The 13,948-nt window shown below is 43.4% G+C and overlaps 1 protein-coding gene across 1 annotated transcript in view; it reads right to left on the bottom strand.

Moving 5' to 3' along the window:
* The window catches only part of DRG1 (developmentally regulated GTP binding protein 1), a 183,912-nt gene that overhangs the window by 59,065 nt on the left and 110,899 nt on the right, over window positions 1-13,948 (bottom strand). Inside the window, exon 5 of the mRNA XM_069619808.1 lies at window positions 3,238-3,407. Within this exon, the coding sequence (XP_069475909.1) occupies window positions 3,238-3,407 (170 nt within the window). The remainder of the gene's footprint in view (window positions 1-3,237; window positions 3,408-13,948) is intronic.

Raw genomic sequence — 13,948 nt, 5'->3', positions numbered from 1 at the left:
GTCGTCCCAGGATGGAGTAGTGCAACAAACACCAGATTGGCTTAAAGAGAAAAGTAAGATGAGAAGATCATGGCTTAAAGAGTGCAGTGCGTAATAATGCCCACCTGTGCGAGATGCTGTTTTTTCTTGAAAAAGGATTTTTTGCCAGATTACGGTAAAGGAAAAATAAAAGTATCACCGTTTGAAACTATGCATGATGGTGGCAAAAATTCATATTTTCTACTGCTGAAGACGACTGGCCCTAATTGGCGCCGTATCCAGGCAATCCCTTAATGAGCAGGCAGATAGAGTTGGTTGGGTTGACAGACATTTAGATGTGATTTAACATTTGTTGATATTACAACAGTTGTATTCTATGTGACGATACAAATCACATATGCTGCAGTATCTGGAGATATTGTATCTCTTTTCCCTTGCATTATATTTATTGATTGTTGCGTGGGTTTGTGTCAATTGTGGGTGTATTATTGTATCTCGTTTTTGTCATATCGGCTATTTGAATATTAGGTGTTTGGTTTGAAGTGTTTTTTGTAAATACTTTGGATCATTTTTGGATTTTATCAACGGTTTTCGATAAAATAAATATTTGCACTTTTGCATAGGTGGATATTGTGCACTGTTATGCTTGTCCATATTTTGCAACATTTATGGATCATATTAAAAGTGTGACATGTATGTAATGACTTATCCCTTATGGAAAACAGTCATTACTTTATTTCCTTTGTGTGTGGTGTATGTGAACTCTACAAGCCTTCAGTGCCTGCTGGACACCTTTGTAAACCGCCTTGACGCCTACCAAACTACTGGGTTGCAGGATTACCCACGAGACCAGAGAATGAACAAGTGAACACTGCCTTAGAGGGTGGAAAGACCGTGAGCCACTGGCAAGGGGATTACACTTATTACAACTAGCACCAACCACAACTTCACCCGGTTATATTACCAATCCGGAATGCTGCAGGGGTACCCACCGAACATTACCTGCAGCAAAGACGCAGTCTCTTGACTTGAGTTTTAATGGCGAATATGCAGGTTTGAGATGTTGCTGTGCTTTGTATTTGGAGCCTCTTTTTTCCACAAGGCAATTATACAAATCAGATTTTTATTATTTGGATTTTTGCTAGAGTAGAATTGCGTGATGGCAAATGGGTACATATACAAAATTATCAGGACAGTTTCGGTAGTTGTAAAGTCATATTTAAAGCATATTTTACAGGTTTGCGAGGCGCATCCTCAAGGAATTAAAGTGTTCAAAACTCATGGTTCTCTGTGTGTGGTGGTTCTCATTCAACCTTTTGCATAAGATTTGTGAATGAAGGTGTAAAAGCCAAAAGAGTAAAACAAATGTGTGCAGGCCAGAGAATACCAAAGGTTAATTGCAGAACAGAGACAGTGTGCAGCATAGCCTGCAGACACAGGCAGCATATTAAAAATTCCTTCAGTAAATGCAGGCAGAGTTGCATTTATTTTTCTTACTCTAAATAGAAATTGGAAAACTGAAGGAGTCAATACAAGACTTCTACTCTGGTTTAGTAAAGGACATTACCGAGCCATGATGTGCAGCATTACTGAAGATGGCAAACACTAGCAGGTGAGGGCTTAGCAAGACACGTTGCACAAGAAACGTTCTGAATGTTCTTTGCGAATGGAAGGTCTTTCTGGCAACTAAGTGACACAATTAAGCTGCTCCATTAATGGAGTATAACAGAACAGTGGATGGTTTCCCCTACTTCGCTGGCTGAAGGGAAGCAACAAACGGTAATAGAGGTCAAGCCAGCGGAAAAGGAAATATGTTCACTCAAAGCGATGTTGTCCCACCGTATAGAGAGGGAAGAACCCCCTTAACAACCCAGATCACCATACATAGGACAAAAAATAATGTAAAATACTATATTTCAATTTTATGTCTTAAAAGTATAAAATCAGCTAAAACTCTTGTACAATGTAAAAAAATATAACTATATAATACAGTGCATACTGTGATAAAGTGCTAGTTTCAGGTATTGACTGCTACAAAAAAAAAAAATCACAAAGGAATAAATCACAATGTGAGCATGCCGTGTAGGATGCCCCAGGTGAGTGAATGGGATCACTCAAATGGGGAACCCCCGGTCGCTCAAACAAATCTAAATAAGGAGACAAAAAATAATGATATGCCAATAAAGCAATCTGGACAATGTTGGTAATAGAGAGAAAAAAAAGGAAAATGAATTGTGGCAATCAAGTTTAAGACGAACATGAAACTAGAAAAAACTGCATCCCACGGTTAGATTTTAGTGTGTGCGCTTTATTGCTTTTCTTTCGAATTGAGTTTTTTCTAGTTTCATGTTCGTCTTAAACTTGATTGCCACAATTCATTTTCCTTTTTTTTTTCTCTATTACCAACATTGTCCAGATTGCTTTATTGGCATTTTATTGTCTCCTTATTTAGATTTGTTTGAGCGACCGGGGGTTCCCCATTTGAGTGATCCCATTCACTCGCCTGGGGCATCCTACATGGCATGCTCACATTAACATCTAGGACTATTACGATTTATTCCTTTGTGATTTTTTTTGTAGCAGTCAATACCTGAAACTAGCACTTTATAACAGTATGCACTGTATTATATAGTTGTATGTTATATTTTTGTACATTGTACAAGAGTTTTAGCTGATTTAATACTCTTTAAAAGACATAAAATTGAAATAAATATAGCATTTTACATTAAGTTTTGTCTTATGTATGGTGATCTGGGTTGATAAGGGGGTTCTTCCCTCTCGATAGGGTGGGACTATGTCGCTTTGCGTGAACACATTTCCTTTTCCGCTGGCTTGACCTCTGTCCATTACCATTAAGAGTATATACAACACTACAAGTCCTGAAAAAGGAGGCACCATTGGCTTACATCGCTGCCAATGATAATCGATGGAGTACAATGACTACGACCGGGAAGTTACTATGTTGATAACGATCTGCACTACATGTTTGGAGGCAATGGTTTGTTAGCTGAAAGGCTAACATTAACAAATGGATGAATGTGACTTGATGCCTAGTAGCATACATTCTGCTGTTCAGCTACACAACAGTGAATTCTAAAACCAGGGCTCAAATGTGCCCTTGCGAGTTAGAAGTGTTGTGCTGTGTATACATGAAGAAATGAAGGGGCAAGTGCCTTTATGCCCGGCTAATAGTGTAAACCTCAGCGTTTTACCCCTACAAAAACAATTTAGAGCCCCACGTCCTGCTCTCAAGCTTACAGTGGCTGTGAGGTTGATGCCGCCTTTGTCCTTTTTCTTGAAGCCAATGTTAGGTGGCCGCTTGTTCAGACGGATCCCGAAGCCCTCCAGTTCATTCTCGATTATCCTCTTGTGTCCCAGCGGTTTCAGCACATCGAGTACAATCAGAATCAAGTTACATGTGCGGGCAACTGTGGAAACAATGACACCATGACGGAGGAGAGAATACATCTGAATAAAACTTTCAATCAGTAAGAACCAAAAAGCTTGAAGAAAGTTAGACCCACCACCACCTTCCCAGAAACCTCCAAGATGGGCGTCAAAGGTCTGCAATATGCAGCATAAAATTCAATGTTCAATTGCAAATATTATTGATTTTCACTCTATAATGTGATGAGGGAAGGTGGTGAAATGTGCAGCAATAACTCTTGGTAGACCCAACAAAAAAAAAAATGTCACAGGCGCCAAGTGTCATTCAGAGTCACAGCCGTCACATGGAAATGACAGAATCGTGAGGGCTTTTGACACGCCCTGTTCCCATGAGGCTAAACCTGCAGTGGTCAAGCTCACTAACTGGCTACAAACATTGATGGGACACATGGGGTAAGTGTTGGGACAGTTTTTCTAAACTCCACCCAAAGGGACTTTATAAAACTATACTGTGGGCAATACAGAAACTCCAACTCTTAGTATAAGGATGTACCACAATTATGGTAGAAATGATAGATAAACCATGCTTATTTTAGGAGGGGGAGAGGGTTGTAGATGTAGAGAGGTTCAATTAACTCGTAGCATACATATGGCACAAAGAAACATGGATACACTGAAGTATTGTAAATATAATGGTTTATTTTAAATATACATAAAGAGAATTCTTTAGAAAGTTAAGTACTATTATAAGTCGACCACAATTATAAAAACCAGCACAATACTTATGGCAAGTAAACCACAAAGTATAAACCTTTTTTAAGACTAGCAGTATGCAGTTCAAGGTGAGTACAGACATTTATAATGACAGTACGCTATTCAAGGGGAGTAAACCCACATTACTACTGTCTTTCTAAAAGTCTACTAAACTATGTTGCTTATTCAGTTTCAGGAATAAATATAATGTAAGTACCTGGCAACTTGTAGAGGTTATTCTGTTTCAGGAATAATACAATTGCAATACTACCATATGCAGTAAGCACTTTGCAACATACGTAACTACTTATTTCAGGAATGATACAGTTACACCCCTATTACCTCTTGGAATAGTGGAACACAATTCAAAAGGTAAGCAATAACTTATGAACTACTTATCAAAATGACAGTATGCACTTCAAAGGTAAGTAACAACTCAGTATTGCACATTTAGAATGGCAGTATGCGGTTACAGGTGAGTAAAACTCTATTGGTGTTATACTTATTCAGTTTCAGGAATACTACAGCAATACCAACCTCGGTCACTTTCTGGAATAGTGGCACACAATTCAAAAAGTAAATAACGTATACTTTTCAGAATAGCAGACAGCAATTCACAGGTACACAAGAGCTCCAACTTTTTCTATTTCAGAGATAACCAGTTACAGCAGGTTAGGACAGTTTTTCTGAAGTCCAACTAAGGGCTTAGTAAAACCATTCAACTGAGGCAGTGTTATGCAAGAATTTATGTAGTAACCCTGGGAGAGACTACACCACCCTTGTCCTCTTGGTATTAGGTAACCCACCTATTGGTATAGGTCTGTACTGCACAAGTTGGTAGAGTGACTGAGCAGCCAGACTTCTCTCAAGGGGTAAATGTGAGCTGTAGAGGTGTAGCATCGAAATACACGTATCCAAATAACACTTACACTCAAGGTTTTCCAGTAAACAATATTTATTAAACGGTCAGTTTTAAATAAGCATTCTTTAAAAAGGGCAACATGCAACAATAAAAATACACTTCAAAATACTTTCTCAAAATCAACCCAAAGAAAGCAGATCGTCTTCAGAGATGCTTCACACACACTTCCTACACCCAGAGGTGACTTCACTAACTAGGACATTACTGGCATTTATATATCACTTGTACACTTGTAAATTCTGAGGTTTGTAGAAAGGAAAGTTTAAAGGAAGCAAAAAGGTTAAACAGGTTTTCAGAGCATTGCACATTGATTGGCTACTCCCCCCCTACATTTCACCAACCATCCCAGGGCAGCCCCCTGCCCGGCAGCCCCAGCGGCTAAGGACCCCAAGGCCAAGGGCGGCTCCTATACTGGCGGCTACAAGATGTGTCTGAAGGTGTACGCAGGGGAAGTGTGTGGCATGGGTGTGGAGTAGAGCAATTACTCTACTCCAGAAAACCCCTGCCACTCTATCTTACCTTCCAATAACAGACTGCCATAGACTCACACCAGATATACTCAAAAAGATTTGTGACCACCAAGCTGAACCTATTCATGACAGGATTGCAGAAGTTGCCTTGCATTACATACTAACATACCCGTCAAGGTCAACAAACGCCGCACTTAGGTAAAACCTGATGAGCATGTCCACACTTACATTTGTGAATATTAGCCTGCATCGCATCTAGATAGGACTTTGAATGTTAGCATGTCCACATTCAGATGGAATTGTGATTATTATCTTGCGCTGCATCTAGATAGAAATATGATTGTTAGCATGTGCCACACTCGTATGGAATTCTGAACTTTAGCTTGCATCGCATCTAGATAGAAATGCGAGTGTCAGCATGTTCCGCACCTAGATGGAATCCCATAATTGCAGGACAGCAATGCCAACTAACCAACCAACTAACAACGTCATCCCTCTACATACACCTCTCAAACTCTAACACCACAACCATAAGCCTAAAACGCAGCAATAAGCACGAACTTCACAACACTGCAACAACAAAACAAACCACACAGACTTGCACAACAGCACACAACGACTACCGACCGTAAAACACCCCAAGCCCAGCCAACGGACCCACCGGGCTGAGGCTGCCAACAGCACATCACTGCTCTCTTGCACTTTTCCAGCTTATTCCCACTAACCCCCCCCCCACTCCTCCACCTCCCCGCCTTTTGTTTTTTTCAGAGCCGCCAGAGCGCCAGGGGACCACTCCGGTGGTGATAGTGCGCGGTACAAATATCCTTTAACATTAACACTTGTAAATTCTGAGGTTCGTAGAAAGGAAAGTTTAAAGGAAGGAAAAAGGTTAAACAGGTTCTCAGAGCATGTGAGCACTTTAAATCTTCCAGTGAAGTCTAGATAAAAACCTTTCCCAGCAATATTAGTTTAAAACCAATGCATCACCTATGACGGGCAGTAAGAATCAAAGTCAATGGAGTAGAAGAGTCTGCAGGGAGCCAGGAGAGCCAAAGTTAATTGGATCAAAGTCTAGGCACTTAGATAGCAAAACGTCTTGCACAATGTTAAAATGTTTGTTGTTGAAAAATCACTGTTGGGTCACAAGCTGTTACACTTGTGAAGGTTAGAACTGAGATCAACGCTAGAAAATGCAGCTACTGCTAGTCTCAATTGAGAAGAGCAAGCTTCAGACAAAGCGGTAAGTACCCCAAAATCAGAACAGTACATTTGGTTAGAAGAGGGTCCATCTGGCTTCTGTCTGGATGCAGATCCTGTGTGTTCCTGGGCCTCAGTTGTGGGGACAAGAGAGGATGTCTGGAGACTTCTGGAGATTTCTGCGGCAGCAATTCGATGGTCGGCGGCAGCTACTGGCTCTTTTCAGATCAGCGGCACTTTGCGGTTTCACCGCTTGGTAAATAGCACTACCAAGGATCTTGGACACCGGTTGGGATTCCTTCACTCCCTGCTGAGTCCAGCAGGTGACTCAAGCTAGGGTCGTCCTGCTTTCGGAGGTTCCTCAGGAGACTCCTGGAGCTTTTGGCTGGCTTACAGAAGTTGCACTCGGCAACGGATTTCTCAACCACTGGCACTCGTTCCTGTAACAGCAAAGAAGCACAGCCAGTTGGGGAAGGTCTTCCAGCAAAGTTAGTCTCAGGGTTAGTTGGTCCCACTAACCCAAGGGAAGAGGTCCCGTCAGGAGCTTCTCTTGTTGATCAGAAAAGTGAGCTACAGCAGCAGGGCTTCACCAGGCAGTTCAAAGGTCCAGCATGATGCAGCACGCGTCGTTCAGTTTCTTCGTGGGATGTCCTTCCAAGTGGTCGACTCAGTCTTCAGTCCAAGAAGCCTCGCCTTTTAAGCAGGTTTCTCCCATTAATGCACAGCCTAGCTGTCACTCACACATTAGGGTGGCAGTCCTGCAAGGACAGCCAGCCAGCCAGCCAGCCAATCGGGACTGGGTGCATTCAGGTAATCATGGAGACAAATGACAAGGGAGTTTCGGGCACCTCCCAGACTTCCTGCCCTTCCAGACACACTGAAGCCCACCAAAGAAAACGAACAAAGAGGTCAAACCGGGATTGGCGCGCAGAGTAAAACCCAAGAAAGACCTCACAAACAGCAAATGGTGAAAAAAGAAGACCGGGCCATTTTGATGAAATGGTCACCCATGGGTGCTATACTGCAGTTGAGGATTCAGCCGGAGGTAGAAAAGCACAATGGTAGGAAAATTAAACCACTGCCACCAGTCATTTAAAGTAGTGAGGGTATCAAAAAATGTTACATGAGTAAGTAGGAAAAGGGGCTACTAAGTAACCCCCCCCAGCACTCCACATAAGATAGGGTGTGCTGAACCTACAAAGAGAAAAAGGTAACTAAGGTCAATTTCACTTTACTATACTTGGGAACTGTAGTTCACCCAAGAAAAGGTAGTTAAACCTTATGAGAAATCTAAAGGATTTCTCTGTGGCACTGTACTGAGGGTGCTGTGTGTCACCATACAAAAAGTAGATGCCTATGGAGTTTGTCAGACTCCAAAAACAAAGGAAGGATAAAAATCCAAATCAGATCAAACACATGAGTGAGAAAAAGGGCTCACTCCAGGGTTAAAATTAAAAGGTCCCAAAGTCCAGCAAAAGAGCTGGGGGTCTCTAAGGTTGAAGGGAATTAGCACAGAAATTAGAATTCTTCCTAACAGGCAGTACAAGATTCCACTCTTAGTATAAGGCTTGTACCACCCGGTTCAGGGTAGCATCGCATCACCTTCAAAACAATGTGCATAAAACAGAGGGCAATCAGCGGACAAGGAGCTGAATTCCGGCAAAAAACATTAACTATCTACATACAAACCAACGAGACTCCTCAGAGCAAGCAACGAAATCCATCTGGAAGAAAAACCATACCTTAAGAAAAAACTTGGGGGCTCCTCCTTCTCCCACTTAGCCGCAAAAACCTGGAACATCCCGAAAGAAATAAACACCAAAGACCACCTACAATTCAGAAAATTACAAAAAGCCTGGCTCTTCAACATCACAGATTCAAACTGAAAAACCAAACCATCAAACGGGAAACACAATGAAAAGGATGACCAATCTAGGACGACAATGACAACATCTAGAACCAAATAAAGAAACTCTTACTATAACAAGAGAGACAACACCAAGTCTAATAGGACACAAGCGACACCCATGAGGACAGAATCCAGCATCTCTAGCCAACTCCCAGCAAACAACCTTAACCCACTCGATAAATGCTACTATAGATCATAAATGTATAAAGTTGGGTGAACGTTAGCACTTGCCACTCTAAGCTGTGGATATTGGCAGGGGCAAAGGTCCGAAGAGAGTTGTGAATGAAGGCCGAAGCCGCCCAAGGACATAATTTCAAGCGTTAGCATTGCCACATTCCAAAGGGGGTAGTAACGGTAACATGAACGAGCAACCGAATAAGATGATGAATGCTGAGCGGCCCCAACACATGGAGGGAGTAAACCCGGGCTTACCGATGCCGCCCTCCTGCTAGACTAGATTGGGAATGCTTTCTGGTCTAGACGGCAAGGGACGCACAAAAGCCTGTCTGGCACGCCCACAAACAAGGGCCACGTAGGCGGCCGGTACCCAACTTGAGCAAGGTTATGCATATGAACGCATGCCATCTGGCAAAGGGAACGCGAGTGTAGTACAGCCAGTACAGCCCTGGACACGCCCACACACTCCACCTAATTAGAAATACAGAAATTGAGCGCCTCACCTCAAGACAGCAATGCCAATTAACCAACCCACTAACAACTTCACCGTCTGCATACACCTCTCTAATTCCAACCAAAACACAACCACATACTTACAACACAACAATCCGCACAATCTTCACTACACTGCAACAACAAAACAAAGCACACAGACCCGCACAACAGCACACAACGTCTTCCGACAGTATAACAGCCCAAGCCCAGCCAACGGAATTCCGGTCTGAGGCCGCCAACAGCACATCACGGCTCTCTTGCACTTCTCCAGCTCATCCCACTAACTCAACCCCCCCCCCACCTTTTTTTTTTTCCAGAGCGGTCAGAGTGCCCTGGGGACCACTCTGGTGGCGATAGTGCGCAGTACAAATATCCTTTAACATTAACAGAGCAGCCAGGGTCATCGTAGGAGAGAGGGCTGTAGAAACAGTAAAATGAAATTGCAAAACAAATCAGCCAAAGAAACACTATTGTAAAAAAAAAATGGTTTATTTAAATGCCAGTAGGCCCAGATATCTTGGTGGTAATAAGTACCATCACAGATCATAAACACATTATAGAAAAACACAACTTTATGCTTCAAGGTACACAGAGCAAAGCATTTAACCCAATTTGGAAAACCTAACAGGAGTTCTAGGGAAGTCAAACCAATAGCTACTTTTTAGATTACTTTCAGTAATAAGGGTAGTAGATCCTAGCAGTTGTACCGTGACGCTCGGCAGGAAATCACTTAGTAACTCAACTGGACAATATACTTTTTGTGAATAGTGGAACACATTCAAGGAACAGTAGAACACCTATAACAGTTATTCTAGGGGAGTTGGATCTTGGGGTGTAATATTCAATTACAGTTGTTTATCAGTTCACAGACTAAGGGAAGCAATAATTCCAACTTATTTTAGAATAACACTCAAGAGAAGTAAAACCTATATACTTTTTACAGGAGCTATCAACGATTTAAAGGCAGGTATACACCTAAGACAGGCCAGGGAAAGCAAAACCCAGTGTTACACTTTATGAATGACTCAGTTATTCCAGGTAGGTAAAACCTAATGCAGACTTACTCTGGACAGGCAAACAGCAAGTCAGGCGAAGAAAGACCCAGTTGGTGGGCACTCATACATTTATCCTAACAGGAATAATGACGTGCAACCAACAGCATTACTTTTGGGAAGAGGCACAACCAAATCACAGGCGAGTAATATAAACTTACATCTACTTTCTGTTAGAATGGCAAAACAGTTTCCAAGGAAAAAAGATGTTAGATATACTTTTCAGAATGACAAAACATTTCTACGGTAAACTTACCTTTAATGGCTGGTGGCAGTGAACCTTTTTATTAATTCGGTGCATTTTTACCACAGGCTGTTTCCACAGCCCTGGTAAAGGCACCCATGGGTGCTCATTTTACCAAAATGGACCAGAGTCTTTTTTTTTCGCCATTTCAGCATTTCTTGTCCTTTTTTCCTTCCCTTGACATTCAGGGTGGGAAATTCCTTTGTGTTAACTTGATCTTCGGCAGGAATCCTGAGAGACATTCAGGGCAGGAACGATTCCCACTCACTGAGGTATAGGGACAAATAATACCAGTCCAGCAAAACGTTCTGGGGTTGACCCAGGTCAGGAAGATGCATCATTGACATGAAAAGGCGATAGACAGATCTAAGTGTGAATGAATGGGTTCCAGCATATAAGGGGAGGATTTTGGGACCACAGACCGTCGACCACTGAACAAGGAATCTGAAGCAGCAGACAAGCAGAGACGCCAGCAGCACCTTCCATGACAGCAGAAGCACTGGTGAGTGAAGCCATGCAGCTGTGCTGACCCAGTTCTCAAATCGACAGGGAAGATCCACCAAGGACAACTTCCTCCCTTAGGCTGGTCGGACCAACTAGCCTCAAGACCTTTTGAGCCAGTCCCCGACGTCCTGCAGACCGGGAAAATTGCACAACACCAATATCCGGGGTACCTGGACCATTATCAAATGCATTGTCTTCCGAAGATCGAATCCAGCTGAAATTCTGCAGACATCCATGTGGATCTCAAGAGGCAGGAATTCTTCACCAAAAAGGCCCATCACCAGAGTTCAGGACCAGTAATCGAAGAGAATCCAATTAGCGATATTAGTTTCTTCTTGGTGCTAAGAAAAAGGCGCCAAACCCACAAAGAGCCGCTGAAGTGCGCTGAATCCATTGCTGCCGACCCCTTCTCCCGAGTGCTGCCGCAGAAGCCCGCCAAAGTTCCCCCCATTTCGTCAAGGCGACTAAGGAGCAGGAATCAGGGTCTGCAACGTTGCACCTAGAAGGAAGCCAGCTACAATTTCTTCTTAATCTTGGGGCTTGGGTTGTAATTACCTTGTGCAATTTTCGGTGCTTCCTGGCTTGAGCAGTGCTTTTTTTCCCCAATTGAGAGTTGACCTCAACTCCTCTGTGATGGCCTAACAGCCTGTGTTTTTATCAGGAAGGTTCCCCTTGAGCTCCTGTGTTTTGATGAACCACTGACTGCTTGACTAACTTTTGCTCTGAAGATCTTCAGAAATGGAACTGTCCATTTGCCTTTGGCTGTGCTCCCAAAGGTCCATCTTCTTGATCTTACTGGCTTTGGCAATGCTGGTTCCTTCATAGACTTTAATTGTGAACACTTTAAGAGTAAGTAAACAGACTACCTATATATCCCTCTGGGTGAGTGTACTTTGTATTAACAGTTGCTAGCTGTGTTCTGCCTAACCTTAAACTTTCCCTCCAACTCAATTTTGAAAGGTAATGCACATTGTTAGTGGGGTTTCTCATTATAGTGCTTCATCCCCTCTCCTAGCGAGACGCTCGATCCCCCCCCCCCCCCCCGCCTCCTCACCCCATCCCTAGCACATTTGCTGGACTTCTGGACCTTTTTCTTTCAATCCTGAATGAGTGGAGCCTTTTCCCACTCATTCATTCTTGTGGACTGTCTTTTGGAACTCTATTATTTGTAATCTACCTGTACTATGGGGTCAGTCTGCTCCATTGCTCTTAAAGACATCTGTGTTTTACTACTGCATCCCAGTTCTGTATGGGCAGTATTGCTAGGCACCCATAGGCTCCTCCAAGATTATTTTTCTATATCCTTAAGTAACTACAGTTCTTAAGGATAGAGAGACCCTTCGTGTATCTCCCAAAACGCTATAGTCTGAGAGATTGGCACCCAACACCTTCAGTGGAGGAGTGACAAAGGGATAATTCTTACCCCCCCCCTTCTCCTAGTTATGGCTGGTGGCAGTGGAAGCGTTGTACCAACTACTGTGTATTTTTTATACCGCAGGCAAGGTCCATAGCCTCGATAGTACACCATAAGGGCACCCACGTACTAACTTTGAGCCCTTCCACCATTACTAGCATGGTGGTTCTTTGTTAGCCATTCTACCATTATGGGAGGGGGGAGGTATGTGTGTGTTTTGCCTTTGGCAGGAAGCAGTAGGTATCCCCGCCTAGGCTCCAGTACGTCTGGGCAGGCAGGCAGTGGGGGAGGAGTCTCCCCTGCCGCCGTCCTTTGTCTGCCAGAATGTCTGAACAGGTCCAGCTCCAACAGGGGGTCTGGCTGTTCCGATTGGACACAGCCAAACGCCCCTGTTAGGGAGAATTCTCAAAATGTGCTAATTCCTCGCTACCTTAGAGACCCCCAGCTCTTTTGCTGAACTTTGGGACTCTGTACTTTTTGTTTTCTGTATTTTCTTTGGTTATGGAGTTTTAAACAACTCCATTAGGCATCATCTTTTTTATTTATGTCACACAGCACCCTCAGTGCAGTGAAACAGTTATGTCTTTTAGAATTCCCAAAAGGTTTAAATACCTTCTCTGGGATAAACGGTTTCCCAGAGAATGTAAAGTGAAATTGACTTTACTAGTCTTTCCAAATGTATAGACCCAGCACACACCATATTATAATGGAGTGCTGGAGAGGTTACATAGTATCCTGCGTGTCCAACTACTCATGTAGCAGTCAAATGCTACCCTTTCCTTTTGAAAAGGCTGGTGGCCGTGGTTTTACAACGAACTACCATGATTTTTCCCGACCGTGAACACCGGTAGCTAAAAATCACCGGAGCCATGTTTTTCAAGATGGCGCTTTAAGTCCCTTTTATTTAAACAGGTCCCGGTCTTCTCTTTTTGCCATTTCTTTTTGGAAAGGTCCTTCTAGAGTTTGTCTCTGCGCACCAAACCAGGTTTGGTCCCTTTGTTCGTATGCCTTTGGCGGGCTTCAGGACTGAAGACCGCCTCTGCCGCTCGAGTGTCTGGGGTGGCCAGGAAGTGAGGGAGGTGCCCGAAACTCCCTGTGCTTAGTCTCCTAGGAGACCCAAATGCACCCTGGTGTGATTGGCTGGCTTACTGTCCGACAAGGGCAGCCACCCTGCTGGGTGAGCGACAGCTAGACTGGAATGAAAGGGAGAGAACTGTTTAAAAAGGCGAGTCTCTTGGACTGGAAAGCAGAGTCGACCACTGGAACGAAAGAACCAAAGACGAGCTGGAAGAGGACAGCTGCTACAACTCCTGGACCGTTGATTTGCCTGGTGAAGCCCTGCTGCAGGTCCGAATTGCCATATTCATCTCGACAGAGAAGGCTCTTCAAGGACGACTTCTTCCTTTGAGTTGGCGAGACCAATCAACTCGTAAGCCACCTGGATA

This window comes from Ambystoma mexicanum, chromosome 10, assembly GCF_040938575.1.
Source record: "Ambystoma mexicanum isolate Mex_15411 chromosome 10, UKY_AmexF1_1, whole genome shotgun sequence".
NCBI classification, from domain to species: Eukaryota; Metazoa; Chordata; class Amphibia; order Caudata; family Ambystomatidae; genus Ambystoma; species Ambystoma mexicanum.
Note: the sequence above shows the minus strand (reverse complement) of the source record. Positions and strands in the feature narration are given on the sequence as shown.